The sequence below is a fragment of the Ptiloglossa arizonensis genome, chromosome 5, assembly GCF_051014685.1.
Source record: "Ptiloglossa arizonensis isolate GNS036 chromosome 5, iyPtiAriz1_principal, whole genome shotgun sequence".
NCBI classification, from domain to species: Eukaryota; Metazoa; Arthropoda; class Insecta; order Hymenoptera; family Colletidae; genus Ptiloglossa; species Ptiloglossa arizonensis.
This window is the reverse complement of record NC_135052.1, coordinates 10,670,972-10,697,119: the sequence shown is the minus strand read 5'-3', so window position 1 is coordinate 10,697,119 and position 26,148 is coordinate 10,670,972. Positions and strand designations below refer to the sequence as shown.

At 46.7% G+C, this 26,148-nt stretch overlaps 1 protein-coding gene across 2 annotated transcripts in view; it reads left to right on the top strand.

The window, feature by feature from the left end:
• Soxn (SRY-box transcription factor soxNeuro) overlaps positions 1-26,148 on the top strand; it is a 193,180-nt gene that overhangs the window by 87,860 nt on the left and 79,172 nt on the right. For both annotated transcript variants that reach the window (XR_012992316.1, XM_076313117.1), the window contains exon 2: positions 11,075-11,140. Coding sequence is in view for 1 of the 2 variants with exons in the window: in XM_076313117.1 (XP_076169232.1) it covers positions 11,075-11,140 (66 nt within the window). In the remaining variant the exon portion in view is untranslated. The remainder of the gene's footprint in view (positions 1-11,074; positions 11,141-26,148) is intronic.

The following is a 26,148-nucleotide window of genomic DNA, read 5'->3' as shown; positions in this document are numbered from 1 at the left end:
ATATATACGTATATCGAGAAGGACGATCGTAAGATACTCTTTCTTCCTTAATCGCGCAACAATGTAGAGTTTTATACGAACGTTTTCCTCGTTTTATACTCTACTGTTTCGCATACTCTTACGTTTAATTATTCGACAAATGACTTTCGAACTTCTCCTCGAAGCCAATAAGGAGGATGACATCCACGAGGAAGACGATTCGCATTCGCGAGGCCAGATCACCGCGCGAAGATCGTAAAAAACGAGTAAATCGTAACACCAACGCGTGACGAGTTCCGCAACGAAGATTCCTCGTTTATTTATACGAAGGAACAAAACACGGGGCAGAAGTGTACGTAACAAAATGGTGTTCTTGAAGCCTAACCTCAATTAAAAGCCAGCCCAACCCTGTGACAAAACAACGGACTTTTTTCAGTGGTTGCTTCAGATGATAAAGGCGTGTACCCTTAACCTCGTTTTATTCTTAAGTTCTCTCGTGCTCCATTTCGCTCGTTTCTTCCTCACTGGGTGGTCTGTACTCGGTGGTATAATAAAGAACGAGCACGGGGAAATATCCGAGTGCAAACGGCGACGATGGGCAGCTGATCGCGAATTGCGTGGCTCGCACGCCGGAAGTAGCAACGAAAACAAATCCGAGGGTCGATCGATCGCAGGGGCGAGCCACGTACGGGGGCAAGAGACGGGAAACGGGTGACAGAGATAGGCGGAGGAAGGAGGATCCATGGATCCACGGATCCGAAACGCAACGGCGCTCGGCTGAGCGTGTATCCCACCTGAAAACCGGAAACCGGGGTTCCCCTGCGGAGAGAGAGAGGTCAAGCCTACCGGAACACCGGAACCGGAAGGGTGCGGAACCTAGGCGACCGACGACGTGCCGGACAGTGCCGGCTCGCACTGATTACCCGCTGATGAAACGTACCGGCTCGTTGACTTCGGCCAGGGTCGTCATTAGGGACGCCCCTGGTTCGCCAGAACGATGGAAAAAAAATCACGCGACGCCCCGCGTCGTTTCGCTCGACCGCGCGGATACGTTCATTTACACGCGAAACGTCGTTCCCGGAGGGAAATGTTTCGTTCGTTTAAGAATCGTCTCGAGTTTCGTTCGGTTCGAGTTCGATGATCAGGAGTTGCGGTGAACTTGGACAGGTTGCGAACGATCGGAAGTTGTTCGGTGTAGGAACGTTTGAAACGGATTCTGTTTTTCCGAGAGGAAAAGTGTTGGAATCGATGAATGTTATCGAAATAATGGAACACTGCGAGTGGTGGTATAGAAGAAAATAAGAGGGAAAGTTTAATTGGGTAGTCTTTATGTGTACAAGTTTCTTTTTTTTTTTTTTTTAGTTTCTTTTGGAAGTTCGCGATTGAATCTAGAGACCAATGTTTATATTACCCTTACTCGCCCCAGTATCAACGAAAGAGGAGAAAAGGTGATCGCTAATTTAATTTTCAATCGCGTTGCTCGAAAGAAGCCACCTTCGGTCGATACGTTAGATAAATATGTTCACGTTTGCTCACGGTGCGGAGAAAGCTACATTTTCGATACATCGTTCAATACGAGGGATCGTTGTAAAATTCCTTCCGACGATTGGGAGAATTCGAACGATCCCGAAACGAAACGAGTTCCGTGAGTTTACGCGCCCCTCTGTAGGAACTTTCCGAAATCGTTACACGTTCGAACAAATTTCGGAGCTCTTCGAACCCCTCCACGATGCTCCCTGAAATTACTCCCAATTTCTACATCCAGACGTCTCTCAATGACCAAACACACTTCCGCTCAGATTTCAAGCGCCCTTCGTCCCTTCGGTCTCGTTGAAACGGTTCGAGTGTCCGTGTCTCGATCGTCGAAAGCGATCCTCCGATGTAAAGGTGCACGGTATCACTGTTCCCCGATGCGAACGTTGACTAATGGGTGGCTCGGGGTTTAAACAAAACGTCGAATCGACGGGCCCAGGATGAAACTGGCCTGTAGAGAGCCCACCGCGAGCAGCTCCTAAACAAGAGGGCCCCATTAGGCGAAACGACCGCGGGCAGCGAGCCACTCGTGATTAAAAGGTCGATTTGTTACACGGACCCAACGTCGCGAGCCTCGAGCAACCAAGTTGAACTTCGTGAACGAGGAGGAAGTCGTGTTTCACCACCTTCGGCTTGTCGATGGAACGACACGTGATCGCTTCTTTTCTCCTCCGCTCCTCCACGAGGCAATCTTAACCCTTTCTTCCTCAAATTATTCAAAAATCACGGGAGGAAGCATTTGGTCTTATTTTCGCGTATCGTGGACGACAATCGGTTTAGAAAAATATTTTCACGCTTCGAGAACGTTCCTTCGTATTATTTTTATCGCAGATATATAATATACGATAATTCGTAGGGCACAACTCTTACGCGAGATACTCTAACTTTTTCCCTTGCTTTTGGCCCGTATATCCGCTTCGAATATTCCAAGAATGTTACAGTTTTCTGGACGCGTATTTATAGTTGGATTTACGACCGTATTGTAACGTCAGCTATTTTATCGAGAAGTTTTTATACACATGCTACAGCTATTTATACAAACTTGACAAAAAACTAGCACGTATTTCTAAATACGTAAATAGGAAAAGAAGAGTCGAATAATGCGGTGCAGAGGGGAGAAAAAATTGGACGCCTTAAAATTTTACGACACATTATTTCGAAACCGCGCAACAGCGACGACAAAGGTACGAACTGCTGCGCACGAGCTATCAAAAATATCCCGCGATTAACATAATTACAATGCACCGAATGCTCCGAAACGAAAAATTATACAAACCCGAATCGAAAACATCGGAAAAACTGTCAACGTTTCCAAGAAAATTACCATATTTCACTCCGAACCGTTGAAAAATTACTACAATTTTAAAACGGAGTAAAGGATATTAAAAATACAAACATCCTCCAAGAACCGAGTCGGAGCTCGCGCTGCAGCTCATCTGGAAAGAAACGTGAAATTTGAAGAAAATTCCAGCGCGAAAATATATTCGGGTACCGGTGAAAAATCGCCATTGGTCGAGCCGAACGTTAAATAATTAATGTCGCCGAGCGTAGCGGGTGTATTGATCAGCCGAGACCGATCGGAGTTTCCTGTCGACGGTACGGGAATTTCGCGTGGACGGGCTTAATTAAAGCCCCGATCTGGTCCGCGGTTTTATGGGAAATCCGTGAACGCGCCACCTGCCAAAACGGTCGATGGCATGGGACCAGGAGACCGACGTGATTCGCCCGGTCGTTTAATGACGACGAGGTTGTGGGAACCCGGTCACGGGTGGAGCGAGCACTCCCCTTAAGTACAGTGATTACGTGACTGGGGACACGGTGCTTGCGTAGCACTCGACGATTATTAACATGGATCGATTCGACTCTTTCCTCTCGAAAAAGTTCCTGTGGAAATCCGCGAGGGAAATCGGGCTGCTTAAGGGAACCGCGATAACCTCGCGTCGGTCAGTGGGGTGATTTCCCTTCGTTGATCGTTCCGGTACACCTTCTTTGCAACCCTTTCGGGGCTTGGAATTTAAGCATGGTTTACGCTCGAGTTTCCCCTGTTTGATCATTTTTTTTCTTTTTTTTTTTTTTATCTTTGCGGTTTAAAAAATTGGCCAAAGTGTATCTCGGAGAGACAGGTGCTAATTTTTGTCGAGAGCAGGAAAGAGGAAGAATGTTACGTGTCGTTCGAATAAATACAATTTGTGATTATTATGCATACTTTATCGAAATAAATAATTGGAACAGATATCGCGACAGGGTGCGAACGTGCACTATGAAAGAAGAATGAAAAGATTGAAATAACTTTCGACGTAGATTAGTGGGGAATTATTGATCCAATACTCGAGAAGTAAAGATTATGCACGTGATATATATATATAGGTGTGTCTTTGTCGGATGAAAATACAGATATTTATCGTATTGTACAATGACTACTCGTCCGTTTAAGAATATTTATGAAACGATTTTGCGCGTATCTGTCGAAGCAGGCGCGAACTGGGCGTAAAATATATTAGAATAAATCATTGCAGAGCTTTGCGAGTGCACGTACTACGCGAGAAGAGGTTGGTGATTTTTTGCGAGAGAAAACCTCACAGGCGTAACACGCATAATACACGTGTTCGAATATATATATATATACATATACATATATATTATTATCGACTTAAAAACTAGTTGTACACGCATGTTGGCTGTCAGGTACGGAAGAGTTGAACGCAGGTTCGAACGATGATAATTTATACCCGCAAACGGAAAGGCTTAGTTTGCTCGAAGAAACGGATAACCTTACACGCTTCGAAGCTGTAACCCACGATGGTTGTTCCCAGCGTAAGATCGAATTCGCTCTTCTATCAGCTGTGACGCCGCGTAGACAAAAACTCGTCGTTACGGGTGGAGAAGTGTCGACGACCTTCGTGTAAACGTTACGGATGAAATTGCACAGGACTCTCACACCGATTCCTCAAGTTCCGCGTTTCGAGGTTTACACTCTCTTTGTGTGTTTTAATTTCTTTCTCGCGGGTTAATGGAAATAGAGGCGTTCGGTGTTTAGGTGGATGAGGCAACCACTCTTCTTGAGTGTAACGATTACGTCGCGAGGGATACGGTACTTGGAGTCGACGACTTTTAGCTGGATTGCCGGTAGATTGGTCCGAACCTTCTTCCGTCCTACAATCTCCCTGAAATCGCGGATCGTTTTTTTCACCGCCGATGGAAAGACGTTTCAACCTCTCGGCTCGAAATTAATTTTTCGACGCGGAACGGAAAATCTCCACCGGTAGAAACCATCGAGTTCCCGCCCAATTACCGCCAGAGCGGATCCCTCGTGAACTTATCCGCTTTCGCGTAAACTGTGTTACACGGAACGGGGAAAGATGAAAAGAAAAAAAAAAAAGAACGAAAATCGTTTCGGGGTCGGACAGAGAACGTTCAGTCTCCAAAATAACTTTGATCGATGACACTCGCGCAACCGTGGAACGTGTTCGCGGTATTCGAAGGGTGGAAGGGGGTGATAGCGCCGAGGGGTGAGATTGCCTTGTCACCTTGACAAATGGTTGGAGAACGAAAGGTACCGGGCAACGTTGAAACGCGCCGCGTCCTTCCAGTTCCTTAAATTTTTCGTCCCTACCTCCACCTGCTCGTCTCTCACGTGGCGAAGACAGGAGAAGCGACTCCCTTGCTCGACGATCGGTCGTTAAGCATCGACAGACTTGACAAATAGCCGACGTTCGTGTTCGCGAAACGCAACGTGGATAATTCCGAGAGAAAGCGGACGCAAATATTCGCGAAGAAATCTCACGGAGAATTTATTCGAGTCGCGGGTGAAAATAACGCAAAATGGATCTTCTCGTTCGGACGTTACACGAAATTCGGTTTACAGGTCGATCCGGTCGAGACGTAGAGTTTCGTCGTTGACAAATGTGCATGAATTTTTACTTTGTTTTATTTCTAGTCAAACGTCTTTGTTATACCCTATCCAAAGATACGTACAAGTGTGTGTATGTGTATGTATATATAATCATTATTATGTATACCTACAGAGTATTATTATTATTATTATTATTATATATATATATATATATATATCTATGGTATACCCGGAAAAGAAGGTTTTCTTAAGGAAGGTGATTCAAGCAATAAAACGTAGTAAAACTGTTCTATAAACATTGCGTAAGAAATGCATAATTATCTAGATAAATTCTATCAATGATATTACAAAAGATATCGATATTTAGCCTAACCAACACGAAGAAGGTATAATAAATTTTCAAAGTGGCCGCCATTTTCGCGTAGACAAAGGTCAACTCGTTGCAAAACTGACATTTAATGTCTACGTGATCCGAGGAGAGTCTCTCCTCTACGGTAAACATAAATATCGAGTCGTATCCGGGTTTCTCATCGATCTATCGGCTACGATTGCATCGATACCTTCGGTAATGTTTTTAATAGCGATGCAATGTTCTTAGGAGTTCCTTCACTAGACTTCGTCGACCGAACTACCTCCCTTAAGGTGACCATGTTTTTGGGGGGACACCGTGTATATGCATATTCAGAAGGTCATCCTGAACAAAGTGTTATATACACCGTGGGTCGATCGGTCCCTGTTTTCGAGAGAAAACTTAACTTCTAAGGATAATTATGTGTTCCAAACTATGAGAAATCCTTTTTAAACCGATTTACACAAATTGTACGAAATTACCATCTCGTACCAACGTATACCGCTCGACATGAATGATTCTTTGGAGAATCTTCTCCGGTAGAAAAATATTTGAACCCTTAGAAGAAGAAGGAATCGAAGAAAATACAGTCTTGTATCTATCCAGTCTTGAAATTTTTTACCACGTTTAACGTTTCTTTAAAACGCTTACAAGGAACAAATCCCAATGCTCGTAAACTTCCAAGTAACGTTACCACCGTTAGCGATGCTATAAACTAAAAAACACACCGGAAAAATATCGAATGTTTCTACTTTTCGCGCTAAATTCGCGCGAACGTCGCGTACGTCCTCGAACGTCGGAAACCGGCGCGCGTTAGAGCAACGCGGTTCGATTTTCGAGAGCGATCGCGCGGTCGGTCGGTCTCGAAGCGGAATTTTACTCGCGCGGCGTGACTATGCTTGCACAATCGAGAGCTGCGAGCGTTGCGCTCCCGCAACTTGCAGACGAATCGAAACGCGATCCGTCGGCCGTGTAAACTCGATGTTCCTGTCGGGGCAGCGACGATCGTTCTCCGGTTACGGAAATCGTAAGCCGTGCTCGTCACGTTCCGCGATTCTTTCGCGGAACATCGTCGAAACGACGAATCAGCGATTATTTTTCAAGATCGTGGACGAATTTCGTTCGTCGCGCGAGAATCTTTCCCGTACGATGAATTCGGTTCGCGGTTTTTCCACGGAGAATTCCACGTCGAGGAAATTGATCATCGGTAGGGATCGATCGACGTCGTCTCGGCACCGTGGTTGTTATCCGGGAGGGAAATATCGCTCGCGCGGGGTTCCATTATTGCGATTTAGAATTTTCACGGTAAATAATTTCATCGTCGAACGGGGCGGGGGCGGGCGAAGAAAGAATATTTCGGTGACGCGATCTGGAAATAGGTAGGGGGAGAAAAAAAAACCCGCAAGGAATCGCCCCAATCATCGAGCGAACGTCACCCGCAAAACCGCACTCGTGGGGGCGGTTCACCCCTCGCTGCCAAAAATCACATTCCTGCCTAGACCCCTCGACATTGCTACGTGGTACCGCGTCGAATTCGCATTCCCATGCGCGCACCAACGAACCGGCCCGCGTACAGTCGACGACAATAATTGCGCGTTTCTACGCTTATTAAAACCGAGCAACCTCACGGGATGAATTACTTTTCGCTCGACGCGGATATCTTCCATGAAAATTCCAAACCGAGGGTAATTCGTACAATGTTGGCTCGAGATGGCGAGAGGATCGCGAGAGAACGGATTTTTATACAAAAATTGGAAATCGTGACTATGGTACGTCTTCGTTGCATCGGGATTAAGAAAAGAAAACGCGTGTGTACAAAGTATCTGTACAACGAAAGAAGAGTACATCTACTTGAAAATGCAAAACCGAAGTGTTCGAATTATCGAAAAGAAGAATAATAAAGTATCTATACCGATAACGAAACAAGAGTACAGCTACATGAAAATACAGAACCGAAGTGTTAGAATTATCGAAAAGAAGAATAACATCGTCAAATGAGTACGATTGTGAAATTAAAAATTCAAAGAATCGGCGATGCATCTTACCAAATATTGAAGAATTCGATGGAACGTTAAACGTTTCTTTTCGAATTTTACGAAGGAATCTCGCAAAGTATCGGATCACCGAGAAGGTAGTCTGGACCGTGAACGGAAAAATATGGAGAACATCGACTCGATCGCGAATTAAGGTAAATCTTGCGAAGCATCGAAGAAACGATAGTCGACGTATAAAAGTAAACAGAGACGGAGCATTGTTGCATCGGACTGTACGCGAAGACACGAGTTACGCAAAGCGCACGAGGAGTCACGCAACCTGCGCGCATGAATGCGTAATGCCTGCGGACAGTGATTTCCACCCTCAACGGCCGCCCCTTTCCACGGCCAGATGGGGTTCTCACGACTCGCCCTTAATACCGCTCATAATCGGGCCCGATAATGCTCGCTGTCACAACAGACAAACAATGGCCCGCGGCCGATTGAAAAATCAAAGGATTACTCGTGTTCTTCACGGCCCGTAGGGGGTGGTTTCGCGCCAAACGGAAAGAGACGTAACCGAGCGAAGGGAGACGGGGAGTAGCGAGCAAACAGTCGTTCCCTCGACGCTCAATTTCGTTTAATAAAATATTTATACCGATCCGATGAGCCTCGGAAATAAGACTCGGGTTTGTCCGGTGCATAATTGAGGTCGTTCCGAGTCAAAGAGACGAAGCTCGGACGATTTCTCGCGGGCATTCGAGAAATCGTGTCGCAACAAGTGAGACGATCCGGGAACCGATTTCCCAACGAATCTCGATTTTCGTGCCACTTTTGCCACCGGTGGAACATCGATACCGATCGCGCCGGTATCTTCGAGAATCGCGTGATCGCTGGCTCGTGAAAATCCGTTGGATGTATTCTCAAAGTACTATGCGGCAATTTATGGCACACGACGATGATAACGATAATGTCTTCACCGCGTTATGTAAAATGTATTGTGCATATACGGAAAGTAGTTTAGAGACGAGGTTGCGGTTGAGCGCGACCTACGAATAGAACGCGATATATAAAGCAACGTGAAAATAATATTGGTTAATCGCGACTGGAAACCGACAACGGAAATAGGGGAAATAAAATATGGAACGTGTTCCATGAACGATCGACGAATTTTACACGTTGCGTTTAAATTGTCGACATTTTATCGGAGCTCGGAATACGTTACGACCTGAAAACCTTTAACTATCGTAGCATCGGACCGGGACAAAGTTTTCGGAAGGTTCTTCAATTTTCTCCGATCAATCGCACTTACTTTGTACAGTTTCTCAGTTTTTATACGAAACTTTGGAACGTTTCGAAGAGGTGGGTTCACATTTTCAAAATAGATTCGTTCGCATCGAGACGGATCTCGTGACGAAGCGATCGATGAATTCGAAACGCAATTTTCGATTGAGATTCGCGATCGAAGGAACGAGTCGCCGTTGAAAAAAAAGTGTCGGCGACGAGAAACGTCGTCCCTCGCGTTTCGATCGAATTCCCCTAACCGTTTATTCGCAATTGGCCCGTTCGTACGGCGGAAGTCTTCGTTCGAAGACCGATCGCGAACGTTGACACTCGAAGCAGACAGGGGGTGCGGATCGTTCCGACGCGTCGAGCGTTCGAAATATTGCCCCTGAAAATCCACGACGTGTCTTTCAAATCGCGTGGCGCTCGACTCGAGGCAAGGACAGCCGTCACATTTTTATCTATCCGGCTCCCCGTTCGACGCGGGCAACACGGAAACGTTCAGGCCCCCTCCACGTTTGAAAGCGAGTGTCGGTTGACACGCGGTTCAATCGACGATACACCGATGACAATAACGCGCGAACGGGTGCGCCACGTTCGCTAAAACAACGAGAAAAAGGAAAATAATAACGAAAGCCGCGACGCGAGGAAAAGAGAAGGTGGAGAAAAACCATGGGAGCGGGGCGAGAGGGGGGAGAGAGGACAGAGACAGAGAGAGCTGGTCGGAATAAATATCCCGCGTCCCAACGGATAATGTATCGTCCAGCGTTGAACGAACGACGAAAGCAACGACACGTTTTATTGTAAAACGACCGCGATGCAAATAAATTTATCGACACGCGTCCAGCGTTTGCGCTCGCGAGCTCGCGAGCTCGTTCCACCTTGTCATCGTCTTTGTCTCTCGTTCGACGTCCACTCGACTCTTCTCCGCGCGACAATGACCGGTTGTATCTCGCCGTTGGTTACCTTCCAGGGCGAATGTATTTTTTATGGCGATCCCACGGGACTCTCGAGCACCCTCCTCGGTGACTACGGGATCAGGGGATTTGGGTCCGTTGGAAGTTGTCGAATTTGCGGCGGTTAATTAATCGACGGGGGGAACGTTGTCGCGACGACACGGGTTTACGGTTCCCGTTTCTCTTTAAACGAGGGAAACTTTCCCTGGGTTAACGAGCGTTAATTAATTCGACAAAGCTCGAATACCGGTTCAACGTAACGGTACCGCGTCTACGATTTTTCCGCGATTTTATTATTATCGTTGGCGCGTTGTTTGCACGCGTATCGGAAGAAAGTTCGCGCATCGTAACGGAGCGATTACTCGAAAACGGGGTAGAGAATATTTTCGTACCTGAATTCGATCTATCTTGTAGCAGCTCTCAATTTTTGCAAAAAACGAAAAAATTCCTGAAAACCTTTAACTATCGTAGCATCGGACCGGGACAAAGTTTTCGGAAGATTCTTCAATTTTCTCCGATCAATCGCACTTACTTTGTACAGTTTTTCAGCTTTCGTCAAAACGGACTCGTTCGCATCGAGACGGATCTCGTGGCGAAGCGATCGATGAATTCGAATAGACTTCTATAGCATAGTGTTACAATAGCGCTGAAAAGTAAAGTCACTCGTGCGTTCCTTTCGTCCTTGCAAAATTCCGATCAGGTACGAAATCAATCTTGGATCGTGCCTCGTTTTCAGCTGTTACTCGACGTAAAATGTTCCGTACTGTACACGCAGAACTAATTCGCGTCGAAAATAACACTTTGTTCCCTCCCCACGTGGAACAGGGAAGCGAGGACGGTTAATTTTCTTCGTTAAACGATCGCGCGAGTGTCGGATACTCGTTGCGGTCGATCGTCGATCTCGAGTTCGAACGCTATCTCCATTCCGTGCTAGTTTTTGTCTCGAGTTTAACAAGCGTGTATAATTGAAAAATTAAAACCGGTACCGGTTCTCCATAAATCTCCCCACTTGGCCAGGTTCGCGACCGATGACGCGCTATTTCCACGCAATTATACATGTATATGTGTGTGTGTGTGTGTGGATTGGTACGTACACGCGGTGGTTATTTTATCGGTGCGCTACACGCGAAGGGATTTTCTGTTGCAGGTCGGAGAGCGATCGCAAAATGTTGAATCCAGAAACCGGCTGTTACTCGGAGTCCGTTCGGGCATGGTGAGTAGCACGATCAGATAAAAACGAGAATCGGCATTAGCGTTTAATTTACGGGACGTATAACCGCGTCGTAACACCGTCTACGGCTCGAATCGGCGGCCACGGCGGGCTCTAATCTCCCTCGAATATCTTGGCTCGCGTGCCACCGTGTGTTCTCATCAACGCGTAATCTTAATTAAGTACAAATCGCTCCGTGTACGACGACGTGTTACGCGGCGAGGTACGCGGGTACCCTTGGATAATCGGCCGCTTAACTTCCTTTTATTTCCGTGGTTTCGCGCGCCGCTTGTCCGCCACCCGCATTTTATTGGAACGATAAATATTACCCTGCGATATTATTATTATAGCGGCGTTAACGCGACAACGCACACCGCTATTACCTCGTGACTTTAACGTTACACGAGCCGGACGAGAATGAAAACGGTGCGAGCAAGACGGATACGATACGGGCAAATCGCACGCTGCGTTCGGAAAAAATTCATTTTTCGACGCGAACTGCATAAATCGACGTCGCGTCGCTCTCGTTCGCGAGAGATTGTACAATATCGCGATAACCAATGTTGCGATACAGAGCGAGTGTTCGACGTTGGCTTCGTCTCGCAAATCGACAACACCGCTACGGGGAAAAAAGTTCCACTCGAACACGGTAGAAATATTTCTCGGTACGATACCACTATGTTCGCACCGCTATTACGTCGTCTGAGTTGCTAACGGAGTCGCGTGGATCTCGCGTGTGCGCAGTCTCGCGTCCCTGTCCTGCACGCATCGGGCCGGTGTAATTGAAAACAAGTGGACATCAGTGTTGTCGTTGGAGCACCGTGCTTCGACGATATCGACGAAAAGGTCGTTTAATAAGACGCCACGGGACGTTGCGCGATCGATAAACGTCGATACGATCGGCTGCGTGATCCTGTGTACTTAACGGGAGAGACGGCGACGAAAATAATTGCGAGCTTGGAAGCTCTCGTGAACACGTGTAACCGGGTTCGAAGCAACGTGCGCGGCTCGTTGGGGCGTACCACGCGTAAAGCCGCGTTTCTACCGGGAACGGTTACGATGTTCCTTGTCTGGAAACACGGCTTGAGAAGGGAACGACTGAGAGTACGCGTAAGATGCGTTTAAGCCGCGTTCCCACTCGCGGGGAGCACAACGAGGAACATCGTTCGTAAGTGCTTCCATTGCGTCGCGCGATGAGTTAAAAATAAATAAATTTAGCAACGATGAGTTGCGCGGTGGATAAGAAAAAAAAAATATATATATATATATATACACCCTTCTTTTAAATATTTGTATATTCCGAAATGGTGACTCGATACCAGGTATGTTCTCTAATGTCTTCTGACACAGAGAAGTAGCCTTTCGAAATACGATAAAGGTTTAAGGAATTTGTGAAAGTCAAAAGGACAATTTTATCGTCGATAAAGTATCGGTGTCCTGTTCTCTTTCAATGACTTTAGCGTCTTTTAACGCAGAAAGGTAGAGTATTCTCTCGTGATACTCAATGACGAAGGTTTAAGGAATTTACGAAAGAGAACGTTTCAATAATGTAATCTTTCTTGGAACGGATTCGTCCAATTCGCGAACAGTGTCCAATGAAACGCAATCCCGTTTCTCCGACGAAACGTCTTCTAATTGCTTCAGAGACGTCGAAAGCTGCTTGGATAAACGTCCACGGTGGTTCGATGGTGTTTAAATCGGAGTGACCGTGCTGGCCAGGGAAAGACAAAAGTTTTTTGGCCGTGCTTATGGGTCCATTATCGTCCGAAACGTGGACTGTAAACCTCGTCAACTAGTATGTCCAACTCTCTAACGGTAATACGACGACCATTTGGAGTAACGAGGGGCCCGCCCAAATAATCACAGAACCACCCTCAACGTTCACAATTGGAAGCGGTCCGCGCGTAAAACCATACCTTTCGCAATATCGGCATCCACGTTATTTCGTACAGCCTCTAACACCGATAACAATACCCCTAAAACAATTTCCCTGTAAAATACCGTAATACAAACGAACGGAAAAAAAATTCCTCCAAACCTCGTACAGCGATCAACGAAACGTCGCGCTCGAGCTTCTCGTGCACCGTGGTCCAGCAGAGCGAAGAGGGGGGAGGCTACTTCGTCCCCCCTTTGTTCACCGCGGCTTGACCGCGGAAACAAAAACGTTGCGCGCGCAAACCGCGTTTTCCAGCGCGCGTTATTTACATTCGATCATTACCACGCGGCGTTTAAACACGGTTGCCTATACGTTACGGCTTAATCGAACAATAATTTGCGGACACGGCGAGCGTTTCGAGAGGCGTTCTTTCGGGGTGAGGACGAAAACGGGGAACCGCTCGGTTCGGCCCGTAAATATGCTGGCAAGGAAACAAACAAGGGCCGCAGGACTCGGTCCAAATTGCGCGCATGAATTTTAACGAACGGTGGTCGGTCCCGGGAGTCGAAATATCGGGAGCCGATTTTTCATAATTCAGCCCGCGTGGCCGGGCGCAAAATTCAATCCAGAGGTCCCCCACACCCCTCCCCTACGATCCCCTCGTCCACACCCCCGCCATCGCTCGGTTATTTCCGCGCCCGGTTTTCGCTGTTTTTGCCATTATGCCAGGCAAAGGTAATTTCCCGCTCCGGCCCCGACCGCTGCTGACGTATTTATAACGAAACGAATTAAACTCGCCGCCGCGCGAATAGGTAACAAAACGGCCGCCCCCTGTCGGCCCCGGTAGGCCAGCGAAACCCCCGCCGGAAATAAAATACCCAAATATTTGCGCGTTTAATTTGAACCACGGACTCGCCTCGACCGGCCTCGACTCGAAACCGCCACACTGGGAGGGTTAATAATGAAATGTCCCATTGTCCGCGAAGGGGTTACGATTCCGCCACTGTTCCACAAGCTCCCTCTCTGTTTCTCTCTCTCTCTCTTTCTATTTCTCTCTCTTTCGCTTTGGGTTTCTCCTTCAACCCCGTTTTCGACTTCTTTGCCTCCGCTTTTAAAAGAGGGTGGTACCCGTCAGTCCGACGCGCAGACGTCTCCTTTTTGCGTCTGCTCGTCGCATTCTTCGAGCATCGTGGAGAACCCTTTCTCGAACCGTGCTAATAGGGGGACGAGATCGTTCGAGATAAGGTAATTTTTCGATTCTTCCGCGAGATTGATCGTTCTTGCGGGTTAATTGTAGACGAGAATAAATTGAATTTTGTTTTCTTTTTCTTTCGGTTGAAACGCGTAGACCTCCGTGATTTGAAAGAAAATAAAGAATACACGCGAATAAGAAACAATGGAATAATTCTTCTAATTTCTTTTTTTTTCTTCTTTAAACTTCCATCTACGATACTCGTACGATTCTTTCGATCGAAACTTCACGAAGATGTTTCCAAGACCAGTAACCGCAATTCTCACCATACTGTATGTCTCCCACACGTTATTTTCCCATTTACGGATTCTTTCCTGTCTCGTCAGGAAACTGTCCTACGCGGACAGTACATCGTCCTACGCGGTTCTGCTACAATGCTATTATTAGGTGCGAGCGCACAGACGATCTATTCAATATCAGGTAATATCGATACCACACCGCACGAGGGTGACTACGTTCACGATTCGATCCACGGATAGTTCGAACCATTTTTAACTCCACAAATATCCCCTTTACGATTGGACTGGAAGTATTTTTAAAGCTGTGAAACTATAAGATGTATCGATACTAATGCTCATCGTCGAGAAAAGAAGCTAAAATATTCATTACTTCAATGCTCCATCAAATTTTCTGCACGTTTGTGCGATATTCATCCTCGTAAGCGCTCATACTCTAAACGTATTAATTGCTTGGAATTGAACTTTCATTTATCAGTTTACCCATACGGGTAATTGTACAATTTTTCTATAAAAATTATACAATCTTTCTATAAAAATTATACAATCTTTCTATAAAAATTATACAATCTTTTTATAAAAATTATACAATCCTTTTATAAAAATTATACATACCTTTTATAAAAATTATACAATCTTTCTATAAAAATTATACAATCTTTCTATAAAAATTATACAATCTTTTTATAAAAATTATACAACATTTCGCACACTCTTGAAACGGACACACTCGTGAACGAGTACACGTCTAAAATGGATGCACTCCTGTATCGCAACGCGATGCACTTGCACTTGCGTTACGACCGAAGTCGTCGAGACAAACCCGTCGCGCGAAAAAAGGAAGAGATCGAAGTAAAAATTGATCGGATTGAAGCAGATGCGACGTTTACGCCACCGACACGAGGTACGGGAACGGTACCCCCGTCGTCGGCTTGGGGAATACGCGGCAATTTCGCAACGGGCCCCGTCTTCGTTTGTTCGAGGGCGACAGCGAGCGAATAGAAGAGGTAAAGAAATATATTAGGAGAGTTTGTCAGGGGCGATTTATCCGCAATCGCGGCGGTGCTTTACTCGGGACATTAGGGACACGATCGCCGAGTTGGAGAAGGATCGTTGGCGTCGGGGGTGCACGGTGGGGAGTGGTAGGGGGACGTCGGTCTCCCTTAATGCGATTAAGGTCGTTATCAGATGTCGCCGGCGTTTCTTGCGCGATGACGTCGACGTGCTCGTTTGTCATCGCGCGACGTCGTCACGGGGGCTGCATGATTTACTTCCGCCTCCCTTCTTTCGCGCCCTTCGTTTCCTGTTCGGGCGGGGGCGGTTAGGTACACTTTCCAGCGGTTCGCGCGATTCAATTTTATGCACGCTTTCGGATCGAACCGTCTTCGATTCGAAACCAATCCCCGAACTTTTCCAACGTTTTCGTCCGCCCTTGTTCCCCACACCCCCGACCTACGAGATATTACCGCGAGAGCTGGGGGCGGAGAACTTCGACCGATTGTTCCTCGCGGTTGGAAGATCGACTTCGGTATTAAGCGTTTCGAACTCTCGTCGAGGGTATTCTGGTTTCGTTAGTTCGAACGAATACTTTGGCACGAGTGAGATCATCGATCTCTCCGAACGGGAAATTTCTTGGACGAACATTTTTACGATAGGTGAACGATATTCTCTTTTGAATAATTCGAACGTGACACGGACGATTTTGAAACTCGATCAGTGGTCGAAAGGTTCATTCTACGAAGTTGAAAGGATCTCGCTATGAAATTTTCCACGGTGTACTTGTTGAAGTATCTTTACAATGGTGAAAGTGTTTCCGCGCGCAGGAAAAGACGATTTATAAATACGCGATTATTCTCCAACGTGTCTTGAAATCGAAACGATATCATTTTCAAAATTTCACATATGCAATTGTGTTCGCGAGATATCTTGGGAAATATTTTGGAATTAACGAAGCCTGCTCCGACACTTCACTCGAAAGTATTATATATTCCTCAATGTATAACGAGACCGATCTAGAATTGAACTAAATAGAACAAACATTACGTTTCGAGTGTTCAATACTTTATTTTCAATACGCGTGACTTCTCTTGTGATATCTAAAACTTCTAATTTCTATGATTCTTCGTTCGCGTCCCATATTTTTGCAATTATGTACGATTCGCCAAGTTCGTCCCTTAACGAATACACTTTACGGTAAAAGTACTCGCTTTCCACAATTATTAGAAATTAGATATTCCGGAGAATCGTGAATATCTCAACTCGACGCGCGTTGGATCGGAGACGTTACGCAAATGAGCTCTTGGATGTCCGTCGTGGTGGCGCAGGTGCGAAAAAGGTGCAAAAGGAGGTAAAGAAGCATCCCTTCGGTCGAAGGGTAAAAAAAAAAATCGATTTGCAAAAGCTCGCGTGCAACACGCGGCCGGACATACGTGTCAGGAGGCATTTCGGGATTCGTTAAGCCTGGTCGCCGTCACACCCACCCCTCGTGTTACCCTTGGCGTAACATCGGCTCAACGTCGCATTAGCGCGAAGAAAGGGTCGAAAGTCGTCGTAGGAGCGAAGAAACCTCGAAAGGAAGACGTCCTTTCGCGAAATCCGCGGGACAGAGAGAGCCGAACGCGTACGAGAGGAGCTCGTCGGTGGTCAGGTCGCGAGACGAGGGTGTGGCCAGGAGATAGGGATGATTAGAAGCTACACCCCCGAGGCACGAGCCGACTAGGGTGCAGGAAAATTCATGGAGTTACTTAGCAGTCTTCCAAGCTTACTCGTTTATCTTGCCACCGAGGGAAGAAGGAAGTCGTTACGTCGTCGAGAGGCCGCCGGGGTCGAGGCTGTAATCCTAATTAATAATTAATTACCACAGTAGGGGAATAAATGGCCGATTGAATTCTTCCTGCGCTAAAAGGGAGCCGGTTGATTTATCGGGACGATTCTGTTCTCCCGTACCCCGGAAACTTGGGCCAATAAAGGGCCTCGATTATCGTCCAAGACTTCGTTCTTCCATTCGCGGATTTCACGTTCCAGGTGAATCCGAATAGGGAAGCAATTAAACATGGCGGCGCGGGGACGCGGCCGATAGGGAATACGCGTTTGTGTTAAACGAACGACAAACTCGCGACGATTAATAAAATGCGGTTGCGAATCGAGGCGGTTCGTTTTCCGGTGAAAATAACCAGGACGAAGAAGGATTTTATATTGGATAATCCGTTGAAAGGAACCGAACGCAATCTTGCAAATAGGGAACTAACGTATATACGCGTATAATGCGCAGAAAATAAAATGTACACGGTCTGTGCAGCTGCAAATTTTTTAATTCATCGTTCGGTGTAAGTTGCATATTATTTCTGAAAGAGTATCGGGCCAGTTTTCCATGAAATTGTTAGTTCGAGAGATACTTGGACCCAAATTTGTAAATTTCTGCCCTCGTATTTCTACACCGCGAGCGAGCGTGTACGTTCTATTTGTATCGTGTTTGTAAACATCGAAAGTGTCACGAGCGTCGTTCTTATTTACGAATGTGATAAGGGTGGAACCTACACGTGAGAAAGTATACACATTGGGAGTAGAAATTCGCGAAATTTCGCGTTGGAGTATCTCTCTCGAACTGATACTTCTCGATGAAAATACTCCGACTTTATTGCGCGCAAAGTGAAAGATTTTATTCGATGGTGTATTAAAGAGAATAAAATTCCATTGGCGCCTTCCACTGTCATTCCATGACAGTGTCCGAAGAATTTTAAACGCCCGACACTATTCAATTTTAGCTCACGTTTTTCTTTCGTATCGAACCGTAACATTCGTGCAAAGAGAAGCACGCACAGTCCTCGAAGAAGCTCAACGGTCAAGGTACGTTGCAAAATGAACAGAGAACTGAAAATTGCCCACGGACAGTCGCAATAATTATACCGTTCGACGAATTCTCGCGAATTCCCCGCCGGTGGGTGGTGAACGTAAAATTGAAAGATCCTCGAGAAACGGAAAAGTTTCCCCGCGAAAGACTCTCCGTTCCATCGGGTAAAAATTATTGCCCCCTCGGTTGAACGTTTACCACGACGATGGAAAGGGGTGGGGGGAAGGGGTCTCGAAAGAGTTTCCAGAAGAAATCTCGAAAGGATTTCTCGCAGGAAGCTATCATCGGCAATAAATTCCACGACGACGTCGAGATAAATAACTATGCTTCCTCGTTTTTCCCAGTTTCCACGGGGAGAAAGCTACGGACGTAGGGGGGTCGAGAGGGGAGCCACGGGCTCTGGAAGAAGTTGGTCAAGTTTTACGAGGGGCTGGGTTCGTAGGAGAGAGAGAAGAAAAAAAAAAACGCGAACGAGAGGAGAGGCTCGTTTCCAGGACCTCGTTCGACCGAGATCCTTCGACAACGCGGCTAAAAGTTGTCCGCGTGTGTCGTTACATGGCCGACTCTCGCGTCGGGAGCACCCCCGTTTGTCAGGACGACCCTTCGGTGTCGCTTACAAGACAGCAAATTTGTCCTCGGATAAGCAAAACAAACAGAGTCGGGCGAGCAGCAGGCCGCTTCTCGTCCGTTTTCTTGTTTTGCCTGTTCCTCTGTGTCTTCGGCCGTGGCTCCTTTGAACAGGAGGACGCGACTGGAAGGGTTTAATTGGTGCTCGGTTCGAACGATGGCCTCCGCGTTTGACGAATTAATTTTCAGCAATTTTTTCCGCACCGTCCTTTGAGCTTCCATTTGTCCGATGGGCAATGGGTCGTCGATTAAAATCACGGAGACCGGTTGAAAAGAAGCGAAGGATCGATCGATTTTCACAGTGGACGGTGAAAATTAGAGTTTCGTCCTGTCAGGACGTAATTGAATACCTGGAACGTGAAAAGGTAACGGACGATTGGATAATTTCGAAAGTGGATGGTACATAAATTAGATTTTCGTCCTATCGGAAACTAATTGAACAACGAAGACGTTAAAAAGTAGCGAACGATTTCAACCGTAAACCGTCGAGAATTGAATTTTCGTCCCGCGACGAAATAACGGAATACCAAGTGCTTCGAGCGATCAAAATTCGAAACCGCGAAGAGGAGACGGATTTTTCGTCAAAGGTGTACGATCTTCGGCGTATTAATTTTCGTGTGAAAAATGGTCGACGCGTGGGCGACGCGCAGAGGGATCCTAAATTATGAACCGATTCCGCGAAACCTCTGTTTCAGTCGCTTTCTCGAACCACGGGCCCGCTGCAGGGATTTGCATACATTAGATTTTATCCTTCCGAGAACGTTCGTCTTCGAGATGCACGTATTTATGGGAGTCTCGCGTATAATGGCCTCGAATTTCGGTTGGAATCCCGGTGGCAACTTCATTATGGTGCCTGATTTAGGAGGCTCTGCCCTAAACGAGTATTTTCAATCCGGAAAAATATTCCACGAGCTTAAAACGTCCCTTTCGCGATACATATTTCTGGACGATCCTAGAATTTTTAATACATTCTCCCAGTGGACATCGATGAACAATCACCATTATAATTGAACAACACTGTATTTTCATTCAACAACCGTGGTTCGATCCCCCTTCAAATTTTCCAATTTCCACACACGACGATGCGTTCCGAGAGTTTCGTTTTTACCTGTGTTTGGCCAACAAAGCAACAGACCCTCCAACAGGTCCGAGTTTCTGTTACGCTGAAAAAATACTCGCCGCCCTTCGGGTTCTAACGACGTTTTAATACACCCCCCACAAAGCGCGGAGCGAATTCGATCGAGAAAGGATTACGAGGACGGAGACGATAAAAATCGAGAGAGGCCTGCGCGGCTCTCGATTAGCTCCGGTGAAGGGATGGCGTTGCGCAAAGAACGCGAGGCGCAGCTGCGCGAAAAAGGGGGGCTGGCCTGGGTCCCAGCTGCGAAACAGGGTCATCGGTGTCATTGGGGATCTAGAAAACGATCGCGCGCGTGTCGAGGGAACCGTCGATCGGGCCTTCGATTCGATTCGGGCCCGACCTTCGAGTCGGAGGACCCCGGTCGATCGGGACGAACCACGACGATTGGTCGGACAGGTGAAAGGGAAATGGAGGAATCGACGATGCTCCACGAAACTGGACCGATTTTCGTCCGAAGAAAATATACGCGCCGCGGACAGGACGAATAGTCGATCGTACACCAGCGTTCTTTCCGCGAGGGAAAGTATGGAGGGGACACTGGTCGTTGTTTTACGAGAGGATTTTTATCGTTACGGGTGCCATCGATATTCTCTGAATCGTGTTTCTCTCGTGTATCCAAAGGATGCAGTTTTCGAGTTGGTGAGCGACGAGCCAATTCTAATTCTTCAACGCACACTGGTGTTCTTTTCACGAGTATGGAAAGGACGTTGATCGGTGAAAAAATTATCACTCTTTATGGGTATATCATCGACGAAGGAAGCAGCGAAAAAGATGGAATATCGCTTTTAATTGTCATCGAATGTGGTATTATACCGTAAGCTGACTATTCTCTTACGAAAGAATTTTTATCGTTTCATCTACCATTGATATACTCCGTCGGTGGACAACCAGAGAATTATGTTTCTCTCGTGTATCGAGAGGATACAATGACAGGAAGAACGACGCGAAAACGAGCGGGAAAGTTTTCGAGTTAACGAGTGACGACGCGACTATGATTCCTGTGACTTTACCGCGGTAATGCGGTATAATAGCAGTGTTAATCTTGGAAATTAGAGACTCGCGTGGAAATTTATATTTACTCCTAAGATCGGAGAACAAAGATGAGCGAATACCTGTTGCGATGGATCGCTCGTAAAACGTTCAAACTTTGCGAGTTTGCAGAGAAGATACCAAATAAGCAACGCGCACTTTTTTTACCCGGGGATGCTAAAGTTCGAGGGACGAAACTACCCCCGATGTTACTCCTCCGATGTTAACAGGAACAATATTGGGGAAGAAGTATTTTAATCGAGACTCTTGCCGACCTTTTATGAGAATAACCGTGATATATATCGGTGAAGAAAGTACCGAAAAAGTCAAAAGATCGCGTTTAATCCCTGTCGCATACATATTACTAGGAAGGGACTCCCTATTCTCGTTCAAAGAAGAGTTCTTTGCAAATGAAATACAACAGTAGACTTTTAGCCTCGAATGGAACCAACGAATTCGATCAAAAGAAATTAAAAAATTTCTTCTAATATTTAACGTTTCTTCGTTCTATTTCAGACAGGGTAAAAACTCTGCATAAATATTTATTCGATCGAACAATTACGTTCGTTCAACGCGAAACACAGTAATTCGGTCATAATCGTTAACGAAGAATTAATGCGTCAAAATGATCGATCTTTCGCACCGTATTCAAATTCGAACTTCTACAATTATTGTAGAAGACAGTTTCTACAATTATTGAAATGATCAAAAACTCGTGCGCTACAATTTAGATAATAGTCTCCAATTTATGAATCGACAACATTTTTTAATTTCGCACCTCCCAGTTCTCGTCAACCGTTGCGAGCAACAATGTTTCACCCCAGCAGGGGTTCTGTGAACAGTGAATAGCTTCGTCTTTTTGTACGATTTTGAAAATCGCAAAATGCATCTGAAAATTATATTTATATTCTCCGAAAAAGACTAGATTTTTCATTCGGTAACTACTTGGAAGAAATACGTGAAAAATTTACCGATTTTCTGACGAACACCTCGTGTTCCCCCTTAAATGCACAAACGAAGGCACGTACCCTGCGCGGTCTAGGTGTTCGCGCTCCTTGGCGCGAGAAGAGGAGGGGACCTGTTCGTATACGTGGAGCGAGCAGCCGTGGCACGCAAGGGGTAATCCAACACCTTCGTTTCACGGCCGACGCAATCACGCGACTCGTTCTGTCGGCGAGAGAGGGCCCCGTGTCCTAATCGCGACCCGCTGAATAGGATATTCTTCAACGCCCCGGCATCGCACGGGATTATTAATTCGCCCTTGGCGTACCCGACGAGCACGCGCCTAGCGTGCCTTGACGCACCACGGGGACGACGACTACGACGACGACGACGACGACGACGAGGACGACGACGACGACGACGTCGCCAACGAGGGAAAAAGAAATTGTCCGTAACCAAGAGGATCAAAATCATCGAGAGAGGACGCGCCCGAACGAACACCGCTCGAGAAAGGAGTAGAAAAACGCGCGCGCGGGATAGAGTACCAAGGTGGCGTTGGTGGGGGGAGCAGAAAGGTTGAAGGGTGGGGGGTATTCGATCGTCGAGCATTCTCGGCGTTCCCCGGTTCGTTCGTCGGTATAATGCGCGTGTACACACGCGCGCGTATGCGAGAGAACGCGGAACCACAGCCCTTGTAGGGAGGAGGGAACGGGGGTTGCCGAGGGGTAAACATCGTGTAACCATCGGGGGGAACAGCGCGAGGGGTTTCAGGGCGATTGTGCGGCCCCGTGGCTCTTGCATACGATTCCATAAATATTTTATTGGCTCGTCATTCGATTTTATTGCTGCGCCCGATCGAATGACACGCCGAATTACGCCGTGGATATTTCCTCGCGGAAGTCTTTCGCGCCGATACGGAGCGGGCGTGTATCGTCACTGATTTCCTGAGAAGGAGCGATACGATGGTGAGTTTTTTTCTTTTTTTTTTTTACGAAGAATATTCTTTTTAAACGTCCCGATACGTTCGAGCGATCACGAGAGAGATCACGTGCCGGTTAAAACGGATTTAACAGCGTTGATTGAAGATCATTGGAGAAACTTTAGCGTTTTAACGATAAGTGCATTATTAACTCCTCCTGAAACCGTGGATCGTAGTCGCGAGTAATTCCCGTTAAAAGAATCGGTATCCGGAGGAGTCTCGTCACCCTCGAACGAAAACAAACCTAGCCGAACCAAAATGGTCGCCGCCGCGAAGACAAAGAGAAACGAAGCGGCGAGCGATTTCCCTTGACACGGGCCTGCTGTTCGAAAAAACGAAGTTGTTCGGTCGAACGGAGAGAAATGAAAAAAAAAAAGAAAAGAAAAAAAAAACAACAACGACGGAAGAAGGTAGAAAATTAGGGTGTACGAGAAATTTCAAAGAAAAGCCGGGGCCCCGGCTGTCTAGTCGATTTTCCGGGAGATCGCACCGAGGCGTCCCACCTCTCCTCTCCGTTCGAGGAAAAACATATTTTTCAGAACGCAACGAGCCATCGTCGTCGTCGTCGTCGTGGTCGTGGTCGTGGTCGTGGTCGTGGTCGTGGTCGTGGTCGTGGTCGGGAACGTCCTGCAATTTCCTCGCTTCCCTCTGTCCCCGGCGTGTCTGGTCGGTGCGCGCTTAATTAAGCCGAGCCACTTAGTACCGTTGAATGCTTCTTGATTGGCAGACGAGGTAGCCGACGACGACCGAAGCTCAGGTACGCGGGGCCATCCGCGCCTATCTGGCAGCCGCGAGTCGGCCACTCAGTCAACATCAGACGAATGCTGAGTTATGTCGAGGGTCCGAGCTCTTTTAAACTCGCCAATAAATCGGCTGCTGCTCCTCTCCGCGGAGCTTCTTCTCCTCTCCACCTTCGTTCCATCGTGTTCGTGTTCGTGCACCGCGTTTCTCCGGTCCAGCTGGTTCTTCGTTTCCTCGAGACGTGTTTCTCCGTGTCGTTGCACTTTGCTCCGATACTTTTTCGCGATTTTTTGCGACCTCCACGGTATCCGGGGTACCGAACCACACGGGGATTTGTTCCCAGTCGCGCGGTCATTATTTATTTTACATCGGTCCCCCCCTTCGTCGATGCATTCCTCGCCGAAACTCTCGCACGCACAATGGCCGACACCGGCCGCGATCTTTGCCCGATTTTCTACATTTCCTGCTCCTGTTTCACCGACTCGTAAATTGCTCGTCGTTTCTTAATACCCTTCTCGACGATTGCGCGCGGTGCGCAACGATACGGGCGTTCTTGTCCGGTGAGGATTTCGGGAAGATTGGCTTCCGCTGTTTACTGTTGCTCGTTAGGTTTTCCGTGATGCGTATTTCCGAATGCGTTTTCCTTCGGGTGTTACTAACGAAGGACTTTACGTGGATATGGATACGTTTCTTTCGATTCGTTACGAGAACAATCGTCGAGACTCTTTTGTACACTTTCGTAAACTTTCGTAAACTTTCGTAATTGTTTTGACTGTACCTTCCGATGTAGTATCAAAATTTACTCTACCGGTTTACCCCAATTTTTCGTCTTGCTTCGGTATTTCTTGATTTTGCCCTTGTTTCCCGACGATTCGTGTCACGATCGTTGTTTCGCGTTTCTCGCTTCCTCAAAGCTGTTCTAATCTACAAAATCAAATTTGTACAATAAGGATCATTGGTTCGGACTCTTCGTAAACATTCTACACCCTATTGTATTTATAAAAATAAAAAACGTCCCACTATTTTCTCATGGAATCTTACCGTCGATTTTCAAAATCTTTCTTCACTTTGGTCCCGTTCCAGTCTCTCGTATAATTTGTGTCATCGTTGTTGTTTCTCGTTGTTCGCGTTTACGCGGTTCCCCGAAGCTCGGGCGCGCCTTGCGAATCGTCAGGTAGCACGAAATTCGTTGCAGACACCTACCTGCATCGGACGGCCGAGCAAGGTGCGAAAATGTCGGCTCGTTTGCCCGGTGACTCGGCAGCTTCCTTTTTCCTTCTTGTTTTCCTTTATTTTTTCGCCGGGCTTCCTTTCTCGCCATTATCTTCCCCGCGGCGGCCGCGGGATCGATTATATTTCTGTTAGAGATTAGAAACGGAGCTGTATATACCCAGTATCGGGGCCCGTATTAATTACTCCGGCCGCTACCATAATTAATTTCTCGACCGGCGCTCCTAATCGAGGCGTTCTTCGATCTTAAAAGCTCTATTTAACGCAGCCTTCGCCGTCGAATTCCGAGTCACGCCCGGGTCCTTGGAAGACACCTCCGTCCAGAACGGTGGGTCCTCTGCATTTTTTTTAAAAATTCCATTGTACCTTAACGATCGAATCGCGGCTCGATCTTTGCAGATTTTCATACAGGCCGCCTAACTCGATCGAATCGATTCTTCTCCTAACCGGTGGAAAAATCGAAATGTTTTCGATCACGGATGATACGATTTTGAAGGACGTTGGAGATATTTTTTCATTCGTTCGATAAGTGGAAGGACCGTTTAGTGCACAAAATTTACAAAATCGTGCGTACGTAGACGAAGCACGAATAAATCGACGCTCAAAGCTATTAAAAGATAAAAAAATATCGTGCGCTTCGTTTTGTTTTTCGTATGCAAGTTTCCAAGGTCACCTCCAAGTTTTTCAACCCTACGAATCCAACGAGTTGAACGACAAGAATTTTTTTTACGTAAAAGGATGATCGGAGGATCTGAAATAATGCTCCAATCGATATGCAATGGAAAACTTGTAATAAAAGCGCTTACCCGGGAAATTATGGAAGGTCTGAAATAACGGGAAAATCGTAAAACTGTTTGTACGGGAGAGCAACAACTATACGAAGTTCGCGAAGAATGGGACGGCGCGCAATGGCGGAAAATAACTGCGGTACCCTTCCGAAAAGTAACATTATTACGGAACACGTATATTTAGGTTTAACAAGAAATATCCACGCATGTACACACACGCGCGCGCGCGTGTACGATGTAAACCACTCTACAATGCGAGAACCGTATAACGCAACGTGAACAAATTGCAACGATCCTCGTACAGTAACCTCCACAAGTAT